Consider the following 22,364-nt stretch of genomic DNA (forward strand, 5'->3'; position numbering starts at 1 on the left):
TGCAAAGAAATTTTGGAATCTTGAGCACCAAAAGCCTTCGCCTAGCCTTCGTTGCAAAGCGTCGGGGTCGTGAGTCCAGACTGCCAACTGGCGGCAGCCTTTGGAGCCAAAGTTTAGCTTGTATGTTGCCTGGCAAATCCCATGGACGGCTCCTCCGTCCATGGGGTCGCTAGGAGTCGGACAGGACTGAGCGACTTCACTTTCACTTTTCACTTTCATGCATTGAAGGAAATGGCAACCCACTTAAGTGTTCTTGCCTGGAGGATCCCAGGGACGGGGGAGCCTGGTGGGCTGCTGTCTCTGGGGTCGCACAGAGTTGGACACGACTGAAGCTACTTAGCGGCAGCGGCAGCGGCAACGGCGGCGGCGGCAGCAGCAGCAGCAGCCGACGGCTGACCACCGAGACGCGGAGTCCTGTTCCCAGAGCGACCGGAAGGCGCCTCCTGCCAGTATCTCGGAGGAGGAATCGTCACTTCCGGTCAGGTTCAAGTCTTCAGGGCTTAGGGAGTAGGCGGGGCCTGGTCCGTCAGCCGCTGTTGGGCGGTGCTGAGGTGAGGGTGGGAGGTTGGGGACGGGGGCGGCCGCGGGGTGCCCGGGACGCGGGGTGGGGACGTCCCCTCGACTCCAAATCTGCCGCTGAGGGTCCACCCGAAGGCCTCGAGTCCCACTGGTCCCTCCCGGCTGGGGTCGTTCCTCGCCGGGCCCCTCTACCGTGGTGGAGCTTCCGTCACCGGCCCCAAGCCCGTCCTGGTCTCTCCACCGGACTTCCCTTCTGGGTCTTCCCAAGGGGCTGCTTCCGCGGAGTGAGATGCTGCCGGTAACCGAGCGCTGCGCGCGCCGGCCTCGCCCTACCGTGGCCCTTCTCCACCTCCGCCTCCTGACTCCGGGGCCTCCAGCTGGCCCGCGCGCAAGCCCCTGTCACCTCCCGCAGCAGCCGCCTCCCCATTCCCCCTGCGGGCCCCGCCCCCCGCACGTTTCTCCGTCACCCGTGTCAGCTTCTGGCGCTCTGAGACCTTTCTGTTCTGTTTCTCTTCTCAGAGGCTTTTATTCAAGGTTTGAAACCTTTTTATTTGCCCCATAGGTTTCTGTTTTTAATATGTCGCTTTAAAAAATGCTTTTTGCTTGTACACAGATATGCAGGAACATCCTTGTGCGTCTTTTGTGCATTAGCAAGAATTTCTAAAGGGCACGTACCTTCAATTTGGTTTCCTGTCCCAGGGCTTCGAAGAGTTTCAGCTCTGCCAGGTAGGGCCAGGTGGGTTTCCAGAGTGACTAGCAGACTGTCTGCGGGACTCTGTGAGTCCCTGTTTCTCAGGCCTTCGTGTGTTCAGTCTCGCAGTCGTGTCCCGACTCTTTGTGACCCTATGGACTGTAGCCCACCAGACTCTTCTGTCCATGGGATTTTTCCAGGCAAGAATACTAGAGTGGGTTGCCATTTCCTTCTCCAGGGGATCTTCCCCACCCAGGGGTCAAACCCGCGTCTCCTGAGTCTCCTGCATTGCAGGCAGATTCTTTACCACTGAGCCATGGGGGGAAGTGCAGCGGTAGATATTGTGAAGCATTTTATATATTTTCCATTATCTGTGGTGATGAGAAGTCTTATTCTAATTTGTGTTTTCCTAATTCTTAATTACGCTGAAAATCTTCAGATGTTTATTGGACAGTTTGATTTCTTTATATAATTTATTAGGTTTCATCCTGTGCTTACTTTGTGTGTGTTGAATGGCCTTATTTTTTATTTTTAAAGAATTATTATTTTTGGCAGCATCGCGTCTTCGTTGTGGCATGCATGATCTCCCTTGAGATCAGCTGGCTTCTTTTTAGTTGAAGCGAGTACTCGGTAGTTGCGGTGCTTGGCCTCAGTTGGGCAGCGAATGTGGGCTCTTAGTTCCTTGACCAGGGCCCAGAATTGAACCCAGGCCCTCGCAGTGAAAAGCACAGAGTCCTAACCACTGGACCACCAGGGAATACTGGTTTAAATATTGATTTTTGTTTGTTTCTTTTTGTATTTTTAAATATATCCTATGTATATCTTTTATAGTTGCTGCTGTTTAGTTGCTTAGTCGTTTCCAACTCTTTGCGACCTGGTAGACTGTAGCCCCACTCCAGTACTCTTGCCTGGAAAATCCCATGGATGGAGGAGCCTGGTGGGCTGCAATTCATGGGGTCGCTAAGAGTCAGACACGACTGAGCGACTTCACTTTCACTTTTCACTTTCATGCATTGGAGAAGGAAATGGCAACCCACTCCAGTGTTCTTGCCTGGAGAATCCCAGGGATGGGGGAGCCTGGTGGGCTGCCGGTCTATGGGGTTGCACAGAGTTGGACACGACTGAAGCGACTTAGCAGCAGCAGCAGCAGACTGTAGCCCATGAGACTTCTCAGTCCATGGGATTAACCAGGCAAGAATACTGGAGTGGGTAGCCATGTCCTTCTCCAGGGGATATTCCTGACCTGGATCAAACCTGCTATATCCTGCACTGACAGGCAGGTTCTTTACTGCAGAGCCACCTGGGAAGCCCATAACTTTTATTAAGTATGTTTGAAAATATCTTCTCTCATCATGCTATTTGCTTTTAATTTTGTGGTGTCTCATACAGGAGTTTTTTTTGATAAAGTAAAATTAAGCAATTTTTTCTGTTTGGATAGTGTGTTTTCCATATTATTTTCCTATAATAGCCATAAACATTTTTAAGAAACAGAACTTCAGCCTGTCTGAGATACCTTTTTGTGTGCCGTGGAAGGCAGGATCTAATTTTACTTGCCTGTGGAAAATCAGTTGTGCCAGTCCCATTTATTGAATGGTTCATTGCTGTTAACATTGCAAGTGTGTTGTAGTGTATGCATGGAGCTTATATAGGAGAGTTCAGCATTTTTGGATTTTGATACCCAGTTGAGCATGATCCTGGAATCAGTTCCCTATGGACAGTTAGGGACAACTGTATTTCACTTTTATGACCACAGCCCTATGATAAGACTTGCTATCTGGTAGGGCATGGCTCTGCCTGAGTTCTTTGGCATTTCCTTGGTTAATCTTAGGTCATGACTCATGATAGTCATTGTGCTCAGATATCATGATATGTTCTGTTTTGTCTTTGGCTGCACTGGGTCTTCCTTGCTGCTTGGACTTTCTCTAGTTGCGGTGTGCAGTCTTCTTGCAGTGGCTTCTCTTGTTGTGGAGCCTGGGCTCTAGGGCTTGTGGGCTCAGTAATTGCAGCTCTTGGGGTCTAGACTGAGCAGGTTCAGTAGTTGTGACACATGGGCTTAGTTGCCCCTTGGCACGTGGGATCTTCCCAGGCTAGGGATTGAACCTGTGTCTCCTGCAGGTGGATTCCTAATGACTGGATCACCAGGAAAATCCTATTGCAATTTTGATTGTATAGAATTAATAGATTCATTTGGGGAAAATTGACATTTTTATATTGAGTCCTCCTGTTTATGAACACTGTCTACTTCTTCATAGGTGTTTTTTGTTTTTTTTAGTGTCCTTCAGTAAAGTTTTGTTCATAAGCATGTAGTTTTGGTAGGTGTTGTGAAAGCTGTTTTTTGGTTGCTGATTACTAGTACACAGGAGTGATATTAACTAGCCTGTTGACCTTCTATATGGCAGTCCTGTTGAACTTTATCATCCCAACACTTGGCTAATACTCCTGTATTTTTTATGTAGATGGTCTTATCATTCTCAAATAATGATGATTTTGTCTATTCTCTTCCAATCTTTATGGCTTGTGTTTCTTTTCTTTTCTGGTCAAGCGATAGCATTCAGGATCTCAGTTCCCCGACCCAAGATCGGACCTGTGCTCCCTAACCACTGAACTATGACATCTGCTTCTTTTTCTGTGACTTAATGTACTGACTGGGGTCTTTGGTGCATTGTTACAGCAGCGGAGTGAGGAAGCAAGCATCCCCATCTTGTCACTGACCAATGCACACACTTCTGTTGTGTTACTTTAGGGTTGCTACCAACCAGACTTGGGTGCTGGGACTGCCAGGGGCTAGGCTTGCACTCTGAAAACCATTGCTGTATGTGTGATATGTAGAGTTGTGTTCCCTTTTTTGTTCTTTAAAATATTGTGTCCTTTTCCATCTCTTCCCCTTCCCCACATTGGACTTGCCAGATGTTATTAGCATTTTCAAAGAACCAAGGTTGAGATTATTTTCTTTAAATCATGTTTATTTTCTTCATCTTCTTTCCTTGAGTTGCTTTCTTATTCTGTGTCTGGTCTCTTGTTTAATGCTTAGATTATTCTTTCAATCCCCTTGTTAAAATAAATGTGTTAAGGATGCCCATTTTTCCTCAGGTAAGCTTTATTTCCATTTTCCCTTCAGTCTCTGTTCTTATGTTTTTCTTGAAGGGGTACTTTTAAAAAATTAATCAGATAGTAGGACCACAATATGAATGTTTGCCAAAAGATACCAGTCTTTGGAATTTTTTGAAACTTTCTTTTTTTGCTTGGTATGTGGTATTTCTTATAATACTCAGTGTACATTTTGAAAAAAAAATGTGTATGTATTCTCTATGCTTTAAGTAGGTATTCTCTACTTGATCCACTCACTTCTGAGGAAAGTGTGTTAAACTCTCTCATTGCAGGGGAGGGTTTGTATGTTTCTTATCAGCACTGCACTTAGCTCTGATTATACTTTGAGGATTTGTTGGTAGACACATGTGGTTATAATTACAGCTTTTTGGTGGATTTTTCCTATTATTAACGTGTAGTGTCTGCTTTTGTTCCTAATAATGATTATTGGTTTGAGTTTTTTTTATTTTTATTTTTTTTTTGAGTTTTGTTTTGATTGGTATAAATATTGCTAAACCATATGCAGCAATGCATATTGAGTTTGCAAATAGTGTGCCAAAGGGAGGAAGCCAGCGCAGAATGTAGAAGGCATAGCTAGTCTGGTGGAGTCCCCAGGGCCCTGGTCTGTGCTGGTGAGAGGAGGGTAGCGGCTCTCCCTTGGGAGGTGAGGAAGCAGGCAGAACCCGCAGCTGCCAGAGGGCTGACGGCTGGTTCTGTCTGCTGAGCCCCTTGACCAGTGTGGTCGGGATTTGTTGACTTTCCTGTATAAATGTTTTACTCCAATAAAGAGCTTTAAAAATACAGAGAAGGTAAATATAGCTATTGTAGCTTTATTTTAATTACTGTTTCTTTGGTCTGCCTTATGTTTAGCCTTTCTGTGTATTTTATTTTAGGTTATATAGGTGCACTTTGTGTATCTACTTGGGGAGTTTTTTGCGTCCAGTAGGTGAGTTTAATCCTTTTGCTTCAGTTACCCATCCATTGGACTTACCTCTGCTCATTTTGTATCTTTTGGCTCCTAATCTTTGTCTTTGCTTTTCGCCTTCTGTTCAATTTTTTTAACTTCCCTTTCCTTCTCAGCCCTTAATGTGTTATCTTTATTCTTTCATATAAAGTGAATGACTCTCCATTTTCCACCTGAATGAGATAACTCTGTGCCTGGGAGGAGGTAGGGGCAGATGATCTGAAATGTTGCACGTGTCTGCAGGGAGCAGAGTCTGCTTGGGAGGCCGAGTGCTGAGGCCAACTGCGGGAGGGGCCAGGCAGTGACTGGCTCCTGCATCCATCCATCCCAGGAAGCCCAGGGTACCAGGGGATGGCAGCTTTGGATCTGTGTGCCCTGCCTCAGGTGAGCGTCTGTCCTCCCTGGGAGGCGGGAGGTCTTCTCCCAGGGCTTCCCTGTCTACTCAGCCTTAGCAAACTGTCAGGCTTCTCTGGTGTGGGATGCTGAGGGGTGCTGAGTAGAGGAAGGGTGACCTTGGATTTGCCTAGCCTCCCTGAATGGGTTGGCTCAGCAGCCAAAGGGTCAGGGCCCACGCCTCCCCCCACTACTCCAGGCCACACATGGGGGGTCAGGCCTGTAGTTACCTCTGTGCTACTTCTGTAGCCCAGGGCCCAGCCTGAGGCATGCCTGGGCCTCAGCAGCTCCTGTTGTTACAGGCTGAAGTGACCTTCGAGGATGTGGCTGTGTTCCTTTCGCAGGAGGAGTGGGGCCTTCTGGGCCCTGCTCAGAAGGGCCTCTACAGGGAAGTGATGCTGGAGACTTACAGGAACCTGGTATCGCTGGGTGAGCCCCCTCGCTGGGATGCAACTCAAGGAACAGCCCTGGGGGCTGAGGGCTGAGCAGGGGCTGGCTGGGGGCCTCCCCCTGAGTTCAGAGATGTATTACTGATTCTGGTCCCAGGCAAGCCTGTCTGCACAGCAGAGGGCCCCCGGTGGGGCTTGGTTAGGCGGCCCCAGATGAGACTGCCTCCCTTCCCCAGGCCCAAGGCAGATGCGCCTCCTGATGGAGAGAGCCCTTGTGCTCAGATCTTCAACTGCATGCCCACGCCCACCCCTCCAGGGAGTATCCAGACTTCCTGTCACCCCTGCATGTGTATGTCCTCTCCCTTGGCAGTCCCGGGTGAGCCCGCACTGTGTCCGTGGCACCCACCCCAGGCCCCGTCTCCTTCCCAGGAGCTGGACTTGCAGGTCCCAAGCCGGCGGTGATTGCACAGTTGGAGCAAGGAGATGAGCTGTGGGTCCTGGACATGCATGGGGCAGAGCAACCAAGCGTCAATGGCTCAGGTGCGTGGGGGGCTGCCTCCCCAATCCACCTGCTGAACAAGCGTGTGTGGAGGCCCACAGAATGTGGTACCAAACTGACTCATGGGTTTGGAGGAAGATGGGCAGTACAGCGGCCCTGGGAGCGGCCTCTGCCAAAACCTGGGTGCTTTTTCTTTTAATTGAAATATAGTTGATTTACAGCATTCTGTTAGTTTCAGGTGTACAATTTAGTGATTCAGTATTTTTACAGATTATATTCCTTTTTTTTTTTTTTTTAAAAGATTATATGCCTTTTAAAATCATTACAAAATAACAGCTGTTTCCCCCATGTGGTACAGTATCTTTGTTGTTTAGTTATGGGGTAATTCTTGAGCTGAATCTTGTAGAAGGGTGAGAGGGGGCTGTGTTGATGGAGGAGAAGAGGGGAGGACACCTGGGCATGCCCTGAGGGACCCCGTGGAGCCCTGCTCTCCAGAGTCCTGCCTTCCAAGGAGCATCAGGTGGTCAGACGGGGCCACAGGGAAGAGCATCACTTCATCACCCTCCTCTAAGTTAACCTACTGGATGGTTATAGACTTTTACAGGAAAGGGAGGGGGTACACATCACCCTGGATTTCAGCACCCAGATGCAGATGTGTGCTGGTGTGCGCCTGCTGTCTCTTTCCCAGTGGAATCTAGGCCACACCCGCATAGACCTCACTTCCTAGCAGGAATGCAGTGACCTGTGCGCATTGCTGGGTTGCTGATTTTTCACTGAACGCACTTCTGTTTCTGTGTCCCTGTGCTCACTGGAGGTACTTGGGAAGGCTGTTCTCTAGACTCACTGCGGCAGATGACCTGAGAGTGTTGTCCTGCAGTGTCTGCCTAGTGTCCCTGGAAGGAACTGTTGGCTCAAAGGACTTGAATTTCTCTTCTGTAAATTTGTTTCTTCAGATATAAATATTTACAGAAATGAGACAAATCCTATTTACAGCTCAGTGAGTTTATACAAACAGTCCACCCACCAGATCAAAATAGGGAACATTCCTAGTTCCCTGGGAGACCACAGGGCCACCTCTGTCATCTCCCATAGCTCCCCTGGGCCTCCTCTCTGACTCCTGCAGGGCAGGGCTGCCGTGTTGTATGCAGTTTGTTTGGTCTCTTCACCATTTGCTGTTCTGTCATGAACATACCACAGAATATTTTCCACTATACTTCTGCAGGGCATTTGGTTGTCCCCACCTTGGGCCTGTTGTGTGTGTGTGTGTGTCTTGGCTCACAGAGAACAAGTTTCTGATGAGCATGTTCCTGCACGTGGAGTCACTATGTGTCTTGTCAGGGAAGGAAGGGTGGACACAAGGCCTCAGATGAGGGCATCCTCTGTGGCGTCTGGAGTGTAAGTGCTGGTGGCTCACGGGTGGTCTCTCAGGACCCTGGAGAGACCCCTGAGAATGGACGTGGCCTGTGTGCTTGTCACCCTAATCCTCAGTTAGCACAAGCTGTGCTCTCTGTGCTCCTGGGGAGGCAGCCGGTTTCCCACCATGGATGTTGGGGTGGATCAGCTGCTTCTTCATCAGATATCCTTAGTGTCCTCTGGGGCCCCTCCTTGCTCTGGTTTCGGTGATGCTGTGAAGCTTCCATCTTCCGTCCTTTTGGGACTAGGACGGGTATCCTGCAGCAGGCTCTGTGTGCAGGAAAGGTTGGGTATTAAGAGTTGGGCGGATGCTTGCACTGCCCTGTGATTGCAGCCCTGGGCAAGGCTTTTAGCCTCTGACTGTCAGGCTCTCGTGTCTGCATGACATTGGAGATGGTGGAGCTGGTAGTCCACAGGTGGTTGGCAGCATCTTTTACCTTCCTTCCAGAGTCAGAACAGGAGACCTTGAGGTGTTCTGTTTGTTGTTTCAGCTCATGGGACCAGGACTGAGAACCAGGAGGTCACTTCAGGAGAAATGCTGTTTGGGAGAGAACTGGACCCACTCAGGGGGAGTGTTCTCCGGGGACCTGAGCCAGGAGAAGCCCATGAGCATGTCAGGGAGCCAGAGGGGCGCCTGGACAGGCCTGGGGAGCAGAGAGGCCCCAGGCTAGTCACACTGGCCAATGAGGAATATGGCCTGGAGTCTGGAGGAAACCTCAGGTCGCGGTCAAGGCCTGTCCCTGATCAAAGACCTCACAAATGTGATATATGTGAACAGAGTTTTGAACAGAGATCATACCTTAATAACCATAAACGTGTACACAGGTGCAAAAAAACAAATATAGTTCACGATTCAGGGGAAATTGTCCCTGCGAATTTAGTTGTTAAAGAAGATCAGAAAATTCCTGTTGGGAAAAGATTGTATTATTGTGGTTGTTGTGGGAAGGCCTTCAGGTACTGCGCTAACCTTGTCAAGCACCAGCGACTGCACAGTGAAGAGAAGCCCTACAAGTGTGAAGAGTGCGGGAAGGCCTTCCACCAGAGCTGTGAGCTCATCAGTCACCGGAGGATGCACTCTGGAGAGATCCCCTACCGTTGCGATGAGTGCGGGAAGACATTCAACCAGAGGCCCAACCTCATGAAGCATCAGAGGATCCACACGGGGGAGAAGCCCTACAAGTGCAGCGAGTGCGGGAAGCACTTCAGTGCCTACTCCTCCCTCATTTACCACCAGAGGATCCACACAGGGGAGAAGCCCTACAAGTGCAGTGACTGCGGGAAGGCCTTCAGTGACGGCTCAATCCTCATCCGGCACCGTCGGACCCATACCGGAGAGAAGCCGTACGAGTGCAAAGAGTGTGGTAAAGGCTTTACCCAGAGCTCCAATCTGATCCAGCATCAAAGAATTCACACTGGGGAAAAACCCTATAAATGTAATGAATGTGAGAAAGCCTTCATCCAAAAAACCAAGCTTGTTGAACATCAGAGAAGCCACACCGGAGAGAAGCCCTATGAGTGTAATGACTGTGGCAAAGTCTTCAGCCAGAGCACCCACCTCATCCAGCACCAGAGGATCCACACGGGAGAGAAGCCCTACAAGTGCGGTGAGTGTGGGAAGGCTTTCCACAACAGTTCCAGACTCATCCACCACCAGAGGTCACACCACGGAGAGAAGCCATATAAGTGTGCTGATTGCAAGAAGGCCTTCAGCCAGGGCACGTACCTCCTGCAGCACCGGAGGATCCACACTGGGGAGAAGCCTTACACGTGTGGTGAGTGCGGCAAAGCCTTCCGGCACAGCTCCAACATGTCCCAGCACCAGAGGATTCACCTCCGGGAAGACTTCTCCCTGTGACGGTCGGGAGGCCCAAGGTTTGTGGTGCGCTTCCCCCACGTGACCACCCTCTGTTTACTTACTGTCCACATGGTGTCACAGGTGAACAAGCACTTCTAATTTTAAAAAACCTCTTTCTTAAAAGCAGTGGATGTTCATTTTAGAGAAATTGAGTGGAAAAAGGTAAGCAAAAGGGAGAAGCCCTGTGGCCTACCCTTAGAAAGAGAACTCCCTACTATTGCAATCAGCGTAGGTTGTGTCCAGACACTCAAATAGCATCCACAAGAGAAGTACTGTGGGACTTGGGAGAGCAGCTCCTGTTTCCTCAGTCCTGGATAACTCATACTGGAGAGTTCTACGTGTTTATGTGGTTTTACACCTTGTAAATTTTAAAACAGCATGTTGTTCATACTTTCCTATGTCACTTAATAGAGTTGTGCCTTTTTTATTGTGGTAATAACATTGTGTGTTAGTCACTCAGTCGTGTCTGACTCTTTGTGACCCCATGGGTTGTAGCCCGTCAGGCTCCTCTGTCTATAGGATTCTCCAGGCAAGAATACTGGAGTGGGTTGCCATTTCCTTCTCCAGTAAAAACATTACGTTTACCATTTTAACCATTTTTAAGTGTACAACTCAGTGGTATTAGATACATTCACAGTGTTGTATGACCATCAGCAAATCTGTTTCCAAAACTTTTTTATTACAGACAGAACCTCTGCACTCCTCCCCTTTTCCTTATTCTCTCTCTTAAGAATTTGCTTACTCTGAAGTACCTCGTGTAAGTGAGGTCACACATCTGCCTTTGTGTCCTGGCTCATCTCACCCAATGTAAGGTCTCTTCACAGCTGAAGTGTACTCCATTGTTTGCAGACACCATGTTTTGTTCACCCATCATCTGTTGATGGGTTACGGGTGTTTCTGCTTGTTGACTTTGTGCATAATGCTGCTGTGAACATTGGTGTACAAATCTGTGCTTGTACTTTCCATCCTTCCAATACTTTGGGAGTATATTCCCAGGAATAAAGTTGATGGATCATATGATCTTTTAAGTTTTTGAAGAATGACCAAACTTTCCCACAATGGCAGTGTCATTGTACATCCCCACTGTCAGTTCATGAAGGTTCCAGTTTCTCCAGGTCTTCCTCAATACTTGTTGTTTTCCATTGTTTTGATAATTGTCATCCTGAATGTGAAGTGGTATCTCATTTGCTTTTGGTTTGCATTTCCCTGATGACTAATGACATTGAGCATCTTTTCATGTGCTTATTGACCCTTTATTTCTATGTCTTCTTTGGAGAAGTGTCTATTTAGACCCTTTGCCCATTTTTGAATTGGGCTGTTTCTTTTTGTTGTTGAGGTGTAGTAATTCTTAATGTATTTTGAAGGGTAGTCTTTAATTTTCCCTTTTTTTTTAAAAAAAAATATACTTTACTGAAGTATAGTTGACTTACAGTGTTTCAGGTGTACAGCAGGGTGATTCAGTTGTACAGATACACATATTTTTGAAATTATTTTCCATCAGAGGTTATACAAGATGTTGACTATAGTTCCCTATGCTATACAGTAAACCTTTGTTGCATGTCTGTTTTTTAATTAGAAATCTAGCTTTCCATTCATATTAAAGGGGTAATCTTTACAAGATTAATAATGCTTGCAAATATTTTCTCATTCTATGAGTTTTCTGTCTACTCTGTTGATAGTGTCCTTTCATTCACAATAGTTTTTAATGTTTATGAAGTTCAACTTATCTAGGGCATCTCTGGTGGCTCAGTAGTAAAGAATCTGCCTGTCAGTGGAGGGGACATGAGTTCGATTCCTCATCTGGGAAGACACCCACATGCCCCGGAGCAACCAAGCCTGTGTGCCAAACTCTTGAGCTTGTGCTCTGGAGCTCACTTGCCCTAGAGCCCCTGCTCTCCGACAAGAGAAGCAATGAGAGACGCCTGCACACAGCGGCTCGCTGCAACTAGAGAAAAAGCCCGCACAGCAGTGAAGAGCCAGCACAGCCAAAACAAAAACAAAAACTTACCTGTCTTTTCTCTTGTTGCCTCTGCTTAGGGTATCATATTCAGGAAATCATTATTAAATCCAATATTATGAAGATGTGCCCTATCTTTTATTCAAAGAGATTTATAGTTTTAGGTCTTATGGTTTGGTCTTTGATCTGTTTTGAACTAATTTTTTATATATCTTGACAGGTAAGGGTCCAACTTTACAATCTTTTGCGTGTGGATATACAGTTTTCCCTATAACATTTCTTGAAAAGCTTTTTTTTTCCCCACCCACAGAATGGTGTGTTAGCTCAGTCTGCCATAACAAAATATCACAGACCAGGTGGATTAAAATCCAGAAGTTTATTTCTCACATTTCTGGAGGCTGAGAAGTCCAAGACCAGTGTGCTGGCTGATTTAGCTCCTGGTCAGGGTTCTTTCCCAGGCTAAAGTACAGCCACCTCAGTGTGTCCTCACTTGGTGGAGAGAGATGTCAGGTGTCACTTTGCTGGCAGGAGAATGAAGCCTGTGATTAGAGGGTTAAAAACCTCCACCTCTAGGGAGCGGGGTTGGGCTAGAGGTTGAACTGATGGTGTCTGTGAAGGAAGCTTCCATAGAAACCAACAGAGCTTCTGGGTGGTGAGCACGGAGTTCCACGCCTTTCCTCGTGCCTGGCACTCTGTATCTCATCTGTCTGTTATTGACATCCTAGTGATAAACTGGTAATCTAGTGAGTAAACAAGTTTTCCTGAGTTCTGGGACCCACTGTAGCAAGTTAACTGAACCCAAGAAGTGGGTCACGGGAAGCTGATTTGTAGCCAGTTGGTCAGAAATACAGGTAACAACCTGGACTTGCAACTGGTGCGTGAAGCAGAACTGGGTCTTGTGAGGTTGAGCACTTTCCTGTGGAATCTGACTCTGTCTGGGTAGATAGCATCATAACTGAGTTGAATTTTGGACATGCTGCTGACATCCAAGAATTGCTGTTGGTGTGAGGAAGCCAAGGTGCGCACACATACACAGACACACACTCACTCACTCTTTGGAACTGGATCCAGGAACTCCTTTTGCAGAGATGACATAAATTTTGGGCCTAATCAACTCGGTGGGCAGTAGAGCCATTCTCCGGAAAGCAGAAGACAGATTTAGGGACTAATCAGATGTTGTGGACATGTCAAGTGTGAAATGTTTGTGAAACACCAAAGCAGAGATGCTGAGTAGGCAGGTGGGCTCTGGGTATCTGTCTAGTCTGCAAGTTTGGGAGACACTACCAAAGACGGCATCACAGTCACAAGAGAATTAAGCCACCGTGAAAACCCAACTGAATGCAGAAGTCCTGGGACTATCACCTGGAGCAGCTGACATCAGAGCCTGCCCAGAGAGTCAGTGCTGGTGTTTGGCTGGGATTCTTAGGGCAGGAAGCTACCTGCTCCTCAGAACAAAGCCTGGGCTGCTGGGGGATACACTGGCTCCTTGAGGATGACACCTGCTCAGGAATGAAGGCAATACAAAGGACCAAGCCCTGGGGAGACAGCCTGGACCCAGCAGTGCCTGACACTACCTCATCTACATTTCCTGTAACAGTACAGTTAGCACACGCTTTTGCTTATCCACATTTATAAGAACAGTTTTATTACGGCAATGGGACTCAATGGTATGGCACGCCATACCACTTGAGAGGACATCCTTCCATAAGTGAGCACCAGTGTACAACTACAGCTTCCCCACTAACCCTTATTAACAATACTTACTTAGTCTGCTTCTGAGACTGTTGAGAGTCTTTTATAACAGGGGTCCCCAACCCCTGAGCCAGTACTGGTCTATGGCCTGTTGGGAACCAGGCCACACAGCAGGAGATGAAAAGACAGCGAACAAGGAAAGATTCATCTATATTTATATCCACTCCCCATTGCTTGCATTACAACCTGAGTTTTACCTTCCGCCCTCTCTGTGGAAAAACTGTTTTCCATGAAATCTGTCCCTGGTGTCAAAAAGGTTGGGGACTGCTGTTTTACAACACAGTGTGAACACTCACTTCAGTCTACTGTAGAACCATCTAAAGGAACCCCCCTCTTCTGGCAGGAAGGACATCTCAGCTGAAAACCTACAAATGGGGTCCTGGGCTTGTCAGCACCCAACATGCAGGTCTCCCATCTGCCCCACAGCATTACTGGAAAAGTGCTACACTCCACAGAAACCCCACATCACTGCACTACTCTAGGGAAGAGGCTAAAAGAAATTAAACCTAAACTCTTCATCACGAGTATCCGAGGTGCCCTTGGACCTTCCTTCTGGACGAGGTCTGCAGACCCTTCGGCTCTTCTTTCTGGCAGCCTCACCTACAGGCTGCACCTGGGCTGAGTGGGCAGCTGTAAGCGGAGAGAGGGACAGTATCAGAATTGAATAATAATAGCAAACATTAACTGCCCATAAAACTCTAACTTCACTGTAAAAATTAACTTATTGGCTTCTCAAAATTGTAAGTCCTATCATCACACACCTTTAAGAATCACAGAGAGATTCACTAACTCTACTCCCCTTGCCTCGCTAGTCCAAGCCGGAGTTCTGTGACCCGAGCCCCAGGCTTTCTCCCTGTGGCTTTCCTGAGCCCCCTCCTACTATGGCAGCCCCGCTGCTCGAGGCTTCCCCCTTTCACTGCCCAGGCTTTTTCTTTTGCCCCCTTGAACTAGGCAGTTCTTCATCAACCAGTTCTCAGCTTCTCACCAGTCCTGAGAGCCTGCAGGGCCTCGCGCCACTCGGCTTCTATCTGAGCCCTGTAGTCCCCAAACAAAGAGCGCATCAGCTGCCTCTTCCGGGGCAGAGGGGTTCTCTGGCTGCGCAAGGTTCGGATGGCTCCAAGAGCTTGTTCTTCTGCAGATGAAAACAAAGGACTAGTAACCTCTATCCTCACTTCCAACTGTCCTACCGCAAAGGCAACAATTCCATCCCTTGGCAGCACCTGAGGCCGTAGGACTGTCACCGTTTCCCTCCCCCAACTCTACAGAAGGGTCCTCACTCTGCTTAGGGGTGGGTCTCTGCATCTTCAGTCCCAGCTCCAGCTTTTCCACGCACCAGGCCAGTTCCCGAGCCAGCTGCTCAGCCTATGATGGATTGTGGGTAGTAACTGTGAGCGGGAATCGGGGCGCTGGGGCCTCCAGCCTCATCCCATAGGAACCCCAAACGCCGCATCTCATCCACTTCCCGCTGTAAATCCGGGACCACACCCACAGGTGGGCTCCCGCCCCGTACGCGCCCGGGACTTCACCCTTCCCGACTGAGGCCCGCCCTTGCCTGGGCCTCTGCGCTTAGGGGGGCTTCCTCGGGGTCCTGCTTTTCTGGGGTCTTCCCGCTTCCACTGGCAACAGACGCCCCATCCCGGGTTTTCTTCTTTTGCTTCTTGGTCCTCGAGGCAGCGTCACGGCACGTAGGGCGCCCTAAGCAGACGGACTGGCTGAGGCCTTACAGTGAAGGACTCGGGGCTTTAGGAAGCAGCCTGGGGAACCAGGGGCTGCAGGGTGCACGGGCAGTACCTGGGCCTGGGGCTGCCGCTGTCTCCCGAGCAGGATGTCCTGGAGCCTGGGGAAAGGGGGAAAGAACGAGGGTCATGAGGAGCCGCCGACCGCCCAAAGGCGGTCCCCACTTGCATACCGCTCACCGCCATGCGCTGCCGCCAGGACCGAGGAGGGCTGGGGTCCCACGCCGAATGCGCTCCCAGGGAAACAAGTCTGCGTCGCAGAGTTCCGCGGGGCGGGGGCTGTGCGCGCGGTGGGCGGGGCGCGGGCGCTCGGAGCACCGTCTGGAAGAGACCCACTCAGGACCTACTAGGTTGCAGGTGGTGGTGGTGGTGGGTTAGTCGCTCAGTCGTGTCCGACTCTTGCGACCCCATGGACTGTAGCCCGCCAGCTCCTCTGTCCCTGGGATTCTCCAGGCAAGATACTGGAGAGGTTGCAGGTACTGCTCTGGATGAAGGGACGCTACTCAAGGGAACGTACCTGCTACTCAAGGGAACCACCTGCTAGTGGGGCGGGAACAGTGGGAAAACAGGGGGCTTTAAGAACTTGCCTGCCAACACAGGGGACACGGGTTGGATCCCTGGTCTGGGAAGATCCCACGTGCCTGGGCAACAGAGCCCCCAGTCGGCAACTGCTGAAGGCGCGGAGCCTAGACCCTGAACCCTGCAACAGAAGAAGCCTCCGCAGCGAGAGGCCTGCGGCTGCAACTAGAGAGTAGCCCTTGCTGGCCACAAGTAGAGAAAGCCCGTGTGCAGCAACAAAGACCCGGCGCGCCCCAAAATACATAAATAAACAATAAAATAAAGAAGGCCCGTCAACAGACATGAATAGCTGTCATTGAGAGCGACGCTGTAACAGTGGCCCCAGCCGGGCGGGGAGTGGTCAGCGGTCCTCCGAGGACCTGCAGGCCTGGCGGGGCTGCTCTGGCAGCAGAAAGCAGGGTGGGGGCGAGCCACATGGCGAGGTGGGCGGGTCGTGGGGCCCCGGACCGCAACGCAGGCGGCTTCTGTTTCAAGAGAAGTGGAAGAGGGTGGGAGGGGGTTCGGGGCTTGCGGGAGCCCCCTCATCTCTTGGAGGAGTGTCGCAGTGTCGCGGCCTTCCCCGGACGCTGCTGTGTGGTCGGCACCATCTCCCTGCGCTTCCAGGCTCTCGGCCCAGGGCCACCCTACTGCACAGCCGCTGTTGGCCCAACACCACAGGCGTCAGGGAGTGGCTCAGGCAGTAAAAGCGGCTGCCTACAATGATGGAGACCCGGGTTCGATCCCTGGGTCGGGAAGGTCCCCTGGAGAAGGAAATGGCAACCCACTCCAGTATTCTTGCCTGGAAAATCCCATGGACAGAGGAGCCTGGTAGGCTACAGTCCATGGGGTCACAAGAGTCGGACACGACTGAGCGACTTCACTTTCACTTTCTTTCACAGGCATCAGGACAACGGGAGTGCGCGGTGCTGTTCATCATTCCTGTCAGTGAAATCTGGGTCGCTTCCTGAGGCAAGAGGATGGGCGGTATCAGAAAGTAGAGTTAACTCAGAAAGTAGAGTTTGCTCATCCCGATAGTTCCTTCAGTGTTTTGTTTTGTTTTTTTAATTTACCATTTATTTATTTTTGGCTGTGCTGGGTCTTCATTGCTGCAGGGGCTTGTCTCCAATGGTGGTGAGTGGGGACTACTCTCTAGCTGTGGTGCATGGGCTTCTCGTTGTGGTGGCTCCTCTTGTGGTGGACCATGGGCTTTAATAGTTCCAGCTCCTGGGCTCTAGAGCACAGGCTCAATAGCTGTGGTGCACAGGCTTAGTTGCCCCAGCGCAGGTGGGATCTTCGTGGATCAGGGATTGAACCCATGTCTCCTGTGTTGGCAGACAGATTCTTTACCACTGAGCCACCAGGGAAGCCCGTTTCTTTAGTTTTTAAGTAAAAATAAAAGACACATTTAACTTTATTGAACAATTTATTCACCATTTTATTCCACTACCGTCTGCAATTTTTCAGGCAACTTCATAATTTCATCTTCCTAAACATTTTATGTTTTGGAGCAAAGAATTGTTCCAGGTGACTTTTACAGTCTTCCAAGGAATAGAAATTTTTTTCCATTAAGAGAATATTGTACATATGTATACCTGTGACTGATTCATGTTGATGTATGGCAGAAACCAACACAACATTGTAAAGCAATTATCCTCCAATTAAAAATAATAAAAAAAGAATTTTTTAAAGACCAAAATAAATGGAAATCTGAAGGTGCAATGTCTGGTGAACAGGGCAGATGAATCGGAATGTCCCAGCCAAGCTCTAACAGTTTTTTCCTGATCATCAAAGAAACATGCAATCTTGAATTATCCTGATGGAAGATTTTGCATTTTCTGTTGACTAATTCTGGACACTTTTTGTCAAGTGCTGCCTTCATTTGATCTAATTGGGAGCAGTTCAGTTCAGTTCAGTCGCTCAGTTGTGTCCGACTCTTTGCGACCCCATGAATCACAGCACGCCAGGCCTCCCTGTCCATCACCAACTCCTGGAGTTCACTCAGACTCACGTCCATCGAGTCAGTGATGCCATCCAGCCATGTCATCCTCTCAAGTCCCCTTCTCCTCCTGCCCCCAATCCCTCCCAGCATCAGAGTCTTTTCCAATGAGTCAACTCTTCGCATGAGGTGGCCAAAGTACTGGAGTTTCAGCTTTAGCTCATTCCTTCCAAAGAAATCCCAGGGCTGATCTCCTTCAGAATGGACTGGTTGGATCTCCTTGCAGTCCAAGGGACTCTCAAGAGTCTTCTCCAACACCAAAGTTCAAAAGCATCAGTTTTCTTCGGCACTCAGCCTTCTTCACAGTCCAACTCTCACATCCATACATGACCACAGGAAAAACCATAGCCTTGACTAGACGGACCTTTGTTGGCAAAGTAATGTCTCTGCTTTTGAATATGCTGTCTAGGTTGGTCATAACTTTCCTTCCAAGGAGTAAGCGTCTTTTAATTTCATGGCTGCGGTCACCATCTGCAGTGATTTTGGAGCCCAGAAAAATAAAGTCTGACACTGTTTCCACTGTTTCCCCATCTATTTCCCATGAACTGATGGGACCGGATGCCATGATCTTCATTTTCTGAATGTTGAGCTTTAAGCCAACTTTTTCACTCTCCACTTTCACTTTCATCAAGAGGCTTTTGAGTTCCTCTTCACTTTCTGCCATAAGGGTGGTGTTATCTGCATATCTGAGGTTATTTATATTTCTCCCGGCAATCTTGATTCCAGCTTGTGTTTCTTCCAGTCCAGCGTTTCTCATGACGTACTCTGCATATAAGTTAAATAAGCAGGGCGACAATATACAGCCTTGACGTACTCCTTTTCCAATTTGGAACCAGTCTGTTGTTCCATGTCCAGTTCTAACTGTTGCTTCCTGACCTGCATACAGGTTTCTCAAGAGGCAGGTCAGGTGGTCTGGTATTCCCATCTCTTGAAGAATTTTCACAGTTTATTGTGATCCACACAGTCAAAGGCTTTGGCATAGTCAATAAAGCAGAAATAGATGTTTTTCTGGAACTCTCTTGCTTGTTCCATGATCCATCGGATGTTGGCAATTTGATCTCTGGTAAGAATCTCATAACAGATGACTCCCTTCCACTCCCATCACATACACAACATTATCTTCTTTGGATGAAGACTGGCCTTTGGTGTGGTTGGTGTTGGTTCATTTTGCTTGCCCTAAGATCTCTTCCGTTCCACATTACTGTATAGTATCCACTTTTAATTGCCGGTCACAATTTGTTTTAAAAACAGAAAGTTTTCATTATGTTTAAGTAGGGAATCACATGTGGAAATATGGTCAAGGTTTTTTCACTTATGTGGAACCCAAACATCAAAGTGATGAACATAACCAAGCTGGGGTAACTGATTTTCAGTGCTTGATTTGGATATTTTGAATATGTTAGCCATCTCCCCCATGCTGTAATTTGCTTGTCCTCAATTAATGTTCTTAATTTGATTGCTGCCAACTTCAACTTGTCTACCCCACTGTGGAGCATCATCCAGAGAGAAATCTCCAGCACGAAACTTCACAAACCACTTTTGACACATTCAATCAGTCCCAGCACCTTCTTCATATATTGCAAACAAATCTTCTTTTGCGTTTCAGTTGTGTTTTTTCCTTTCTTGAAATAATAAAGCATAATAGGCCAAAAATGTTGCTTTTCCCCAACATCTCTAATATTAAAATGGTTACACACAAAAAATCACTGACTTCCCTAGTTGTCCAGTGGTTAAGACACTGTGCTTCTACTGAAAGAATCACAGGTTTGATCCCTGGTCAAGGAAGTAATATCCTACAGTCTACTCACAGTGGTTGAATAGAAAAAAGAAAAATTCACCAGTTTTGGTAAGTTGTTTTAAATGCACACCCATACAACAGCTGTCACAATGCAATCTAACAAAATTGCTTAACAATGAAGTTAAAGACAACTAAGCATTACTGCTGCTGCTGCTAAGTCGCTTCAGTCGTGTCCGACCCTGTGCAACCCCATAGACGGACGCCCACCAGGCTCCCCTGTCCCTGGGATTCTCCAGGAAAGAACACTGGAGTGGGTTGCCATTTCCTTCTCCAATGCATGAAAGTGAAAAGTGAAAGTGAAGTCTCTCAGTCGTGTCCGACTCTTAGCGACCCCATGGACTGCAGCCACCAGGCTCCTCCATCCATGGGATTTTCCAGGCAAGAGTACTGGAGTGGGGTGCCATTGCGTTCTCCGAAGCATTACTAGAGCCATCTTATGGAAAAAACTGAACGAACTTTTTGGCCAACTCAAAAAGCTAACATTTTAGGTATTTATTGAGGGGTAACGAATTTTCAGGAAACTTAGCACATTGAAAATATCAAACATTCATTAACTCATAGTTTCTGAGGATCAGAAATCTAGCAATGCATAGCTGGTTGGTTCTAGCTCAGGCTTTCTCTTTAGGGAGTAATACCAAAGACGTTTTAGATGTTTTTGATTTTAATTTATTTTTTGGTAGACATATTTTAAAATAACCACAGTTAGGATGTCTCTGAGTTCTGGGAAACGAGAGTTTTAGAGGTGAGTAAATTACAGATCCTAAGGGGGTTTTCCCTGCCTTCTTTGGTTGTGAAATCTCTCTATGACTTGGCCCAGAACTACTTCCTGCAGAAGCCTTCTTAGCCCAGACATGTGTGCCTGAACTTGTGCCTCACTCCAGATGCTTCTTCTTCCACAGCCCTTACTCCCAGTCAGTCACTGAGTCCTATGAGTTTGTTGTTGGTCTGTCACTAAGTCGTGTTTGACTCTTTGTGACCCCATGGACTACAGCACGCCAGGCTTCCCTGTCCTTCACCATCTCCCAGGTCTTGCTCAAACTCATGTCCATTGAGTCAGTGATGCCATCCAACCATCTCACCCTCTGTCGTCCCCTTCTCCTGCCTTCAATCTTTCCCAGCATCAAGGTCTTTTATAACAAGCTGGCGCTTCACCTCAGGTGGCCAAAGTATTGGAGCTTCAGCTTCAGCATCAGTCCTTCCAATGAATATTCATGATTGATTTCCTTTAGGATGACAGATTTGATCTCTTTGCAGTCCAAGGGACTCTCGAGAGTCTTCTCCAACATGACAGTTCAAAAACATCAATTTTTCAGTGCTCAGCCTTCTTTATGGTCCAACTCTCACATCCATACACGAATATTGTAAAAACCAGAGTTTTGATGGTATGGACCTTTGTTGGCCGTCTCTGCTTTTTAATACGCTATCTAGGTTGGACATAGCTTTTCTTCCCAGAAGCAAGCAGCTTTTAATTTCATGGCTGCAGTCACCATCTGCAGTGATTTTGGAGCCCAAGAAAACAGTCTGTCACTGTTCCCATTGTTTCCCCATCTATTTGCCATGAAGTGATGGGACCGGGTGTCATGACCTTAGATTTTTGAATGTTGAGTTTTAAGCCAATTTTTTCATTCTCCTCTTTCACCTTCATCAAGAGGCTCTTTAGTTCCTCTTAACTTTCTTGCATATTTCTCCCAGCAATTGCCGTATATCTCCCAGCAATCTTGATTCCAGTTTGTGCTTCATCCAGCCCAGCATTTTGCATGATGTACTCTGCATGTAAGTTCAATAAGCAGGGTGACAATATACAACCTTGACATACTCCTTTCCCAATTTGGAACCAGTCCATTGTTCCATGTCTAGTTCTAACTGTTGCGTCTTGACCTGCATACAAGTTTCTCAGGAGACAGGTCACGTGGTCTGGTATTCCCATCTCTTGAAGAATTTTTCAGTTTGTTGTGATCCACACAGTCAAAGGCTTTGGTGTAGTAAATAAAGCAGAAGTAGATGTTTTTCTGGAATTCTCTTGCTTTTTCTATGATCCAACGGGTATTGGCAATTTGATCTCTGGTTCCTCTGCCTTTTCTAAATCCAGCTTGAACATCTGGAAGTTCACAGTTCATGTACTGTTGAAGCCTAGCTTGGAGAATTTTGAGCATTATTTTGTTGGCGTGTGAAAAGAGTGCAATTGTGTGGTGGTTTGATCATTCTTTAACATTGCCTTTCTTTGGGATTGGAATGAAAACTGATTTTTCCAGTCCTGTGGCCACTGCAGAGTTTTCCAAATTTGCTGGCATATTTAGTGCAGCACTTTCACAGCATTATCTTTTAAGATTTGAAATAGCTCAACTGGAATTGCATCACCTCCACTAGCTTTGTTCATAGTGAAGCTTCCTAAGGCCCACTTGACTTCACATTCCAGGATGTCTGGCTCTAGGTGAGTGATCACACCATCATGGTTATCTGGATCATGAAGATCCTTTTTGTATAGTTCTTCTGTGTATTCTTGCCACCTCTTCTTAACATCTTCCGCTCTGTTAGGTCCATGCTGTTTCTGTCCTTTATTGTGTTCATCTTTGCATGAAATGTTCCTTTGGTATCTCTAATTTTCTTGAAGAGATCTCTAGTCTTTCCTATTCTATTGTTTTCCTCTATTTCTTTGCATTGATCCCTGAGGAAGGCTTTCTTATCTCTTCTTGCTATTCTTTGGAACTCTGAATTCAGATGGGGATATCTTTCCTTTACTCCTTTGCCTTTTGATTC

The 22,364-nt window shown here is 47.7% G+C and overlaps 2 protein-coding genes and 1 long non-coding RNA gene across 15 annotated transcripts; 2 read left to right on the forward strand and 1 right to left on the reverse strand.

Annotated features, from left to right (window-relative positions):
• Positions 1 to 450: 450 nt before the first annotated feature.
• On the forward strand, positions 451 to 10,269 carry ZNF34 (zinc finger protein 34). 11 transcript variants are annotated; one of them, XM_025265670.3, is made up of 7 exons: positions 462 to 551; positions 1,133 to 1,255; positions 5,191 to 5,243; positions 5,505 to 5,645; positions 5,957 to 6,083; positions 6,473 to 6,583; positions 8,447 to 10,269. In XM_025265670.3, the coding sequence occupies exons 4-7, from the start codon at positions 5,613 to 5,615 to the stop codon at positions 9,808 to 9,810; spliced, it is 1,635 nt and encodes a 544-aa protein (XP_025121455.3). In that variant the 5' UTR covers positions 462 to 551; positions 1,133 to 1,255; positions 5,191 to 5,243; positions 5,505 to 5,612; the 3' UTR covers positions 9,811 to 10,269. The 11 variants fall into 11 exon arrangements, with proteins under 11 accessions (XP_025121456.3, XP_025121455.3, XP_006070121.3 ...); XM_006070059.4 differs by having other exon boundaries at positions 1,133 to 1,245; XM_044928422.2 differs by having other exon boundaries at positions 1,133 to 1,245; positions 5,999 to 6,083.
• Positions 10,270 to 13,391: 3,122 nt separating this feature from the next.
• C15H8orf33 (chromosome 15 C8orf33 homolog) lies at positions 13,392 to 15,544 on the reverse strand. Of its 3 annotated transcripts, XM_006070062.4 has the most exons (6): positions 15,436 to 15,544; positions 15,311 to 15,356; positions 15,072 to 15,214; positions 14,797 to 14,881; positions 14,505 to 14,651; positions 13,392 to 14,149 (listed from the first exon to the last, which is right to left on the reverse strand). In XM_006070062.4, the coding sequence occupies exons 1-6, from the start codon at positions 15,439 to 15,441 to the stop codon at positions 14,010 to 14,012; spliced, it is 567 nt and encodes a 188-aa protein (XP_006070124.1). In that variant the 5' UTR covers positions 15,442 to 15,544; the 3' UTR covers positions 13,392 to 14,009. The 3 variants fall into 3 exon arrangements, with proteins under 3 accessions (XP_006070124.1, XP_006070122.1, XP_006070123.1); XM_006070060.4 differs by having other exon boundaries at positions 15,072 to 15,231; positions 15,311 to 15,488; XM_006070061.4 differs by having other exon boundaries at positions 15,311 to 15,485.
• Positions 15,545 to 15,671: 127 nt separating this feature from the next.
• On the forward strand, positions 15,672 to 16,102 carry LOC123329357. The gene is made up of 2 exons (XR_006544751.1): positions 15,672 to 15,731; positions 15,855 to 16,102. It is a non-coding gene; the product is annotated as an uncharacterized LOC123329357 (long non-coding RNA).
• The last annotated feature ends 6,262 nt before the right edge of the window (positions 16,103 to 22,364 follow it).

Source organism: Bubalus bubalis, chromosome 15 (genome assembly GCF_019923935.1).
Source record: "Bubalus bubalis isolate 160015118507 breed Murrah chromosome 15, NDDB_SH_1, whole genome shotgun sequence".
NCBI lineage: Eukaryota > Metazoa > Chordata > Mammalia > Artiodactyla > Bovidae > Bubalus > Bubalus bubalis.

Coding starts and splice junctions, on each gene's coding strand:
- ZNF34 (XM_025265671.3), top strand. CDS start 5,613: ATGGCAGCTTTGGATCTGTGTGCCCTGCCTCAG. Junction 5,646..5,956: donor ATCTGTGTGCCCTGCCTCAG/GTGAGCGTCTGT, acceptor CTGTTGTTACAG/GCTGAAGTGACCTTCGAGGA. Junction 6,084..6,472: donor CAGGAACCTGGTATCGCTGG/GTGAGCCCCCTC, acceptor TCTCCTTCCCAG/GAGCTGGACTTGCAGGTCCC.
- C15H8orf33 (XM_006070060.4), bottom strand. CDS start 15,441: ATGGCGGTGAGCGGTATGCAAGTGGGGACCGCCTTTGGGCGGTCGGCG. Junction 15,232..15,310: donor AGCGGCAGCCCCAGGCCCAG/GTACTGCCCGTG, acceptor GTAAGGCCTCAG/CCAGTCCGTCTGCTTAGGGC. Junction 14,150..14,504: donor CCTGCAGGCTCTCAGGACTG/GTGAGAAGCTGA, acceptor CTCCGCTTACAG/CTGCCCACTCAGCCCAGGTG.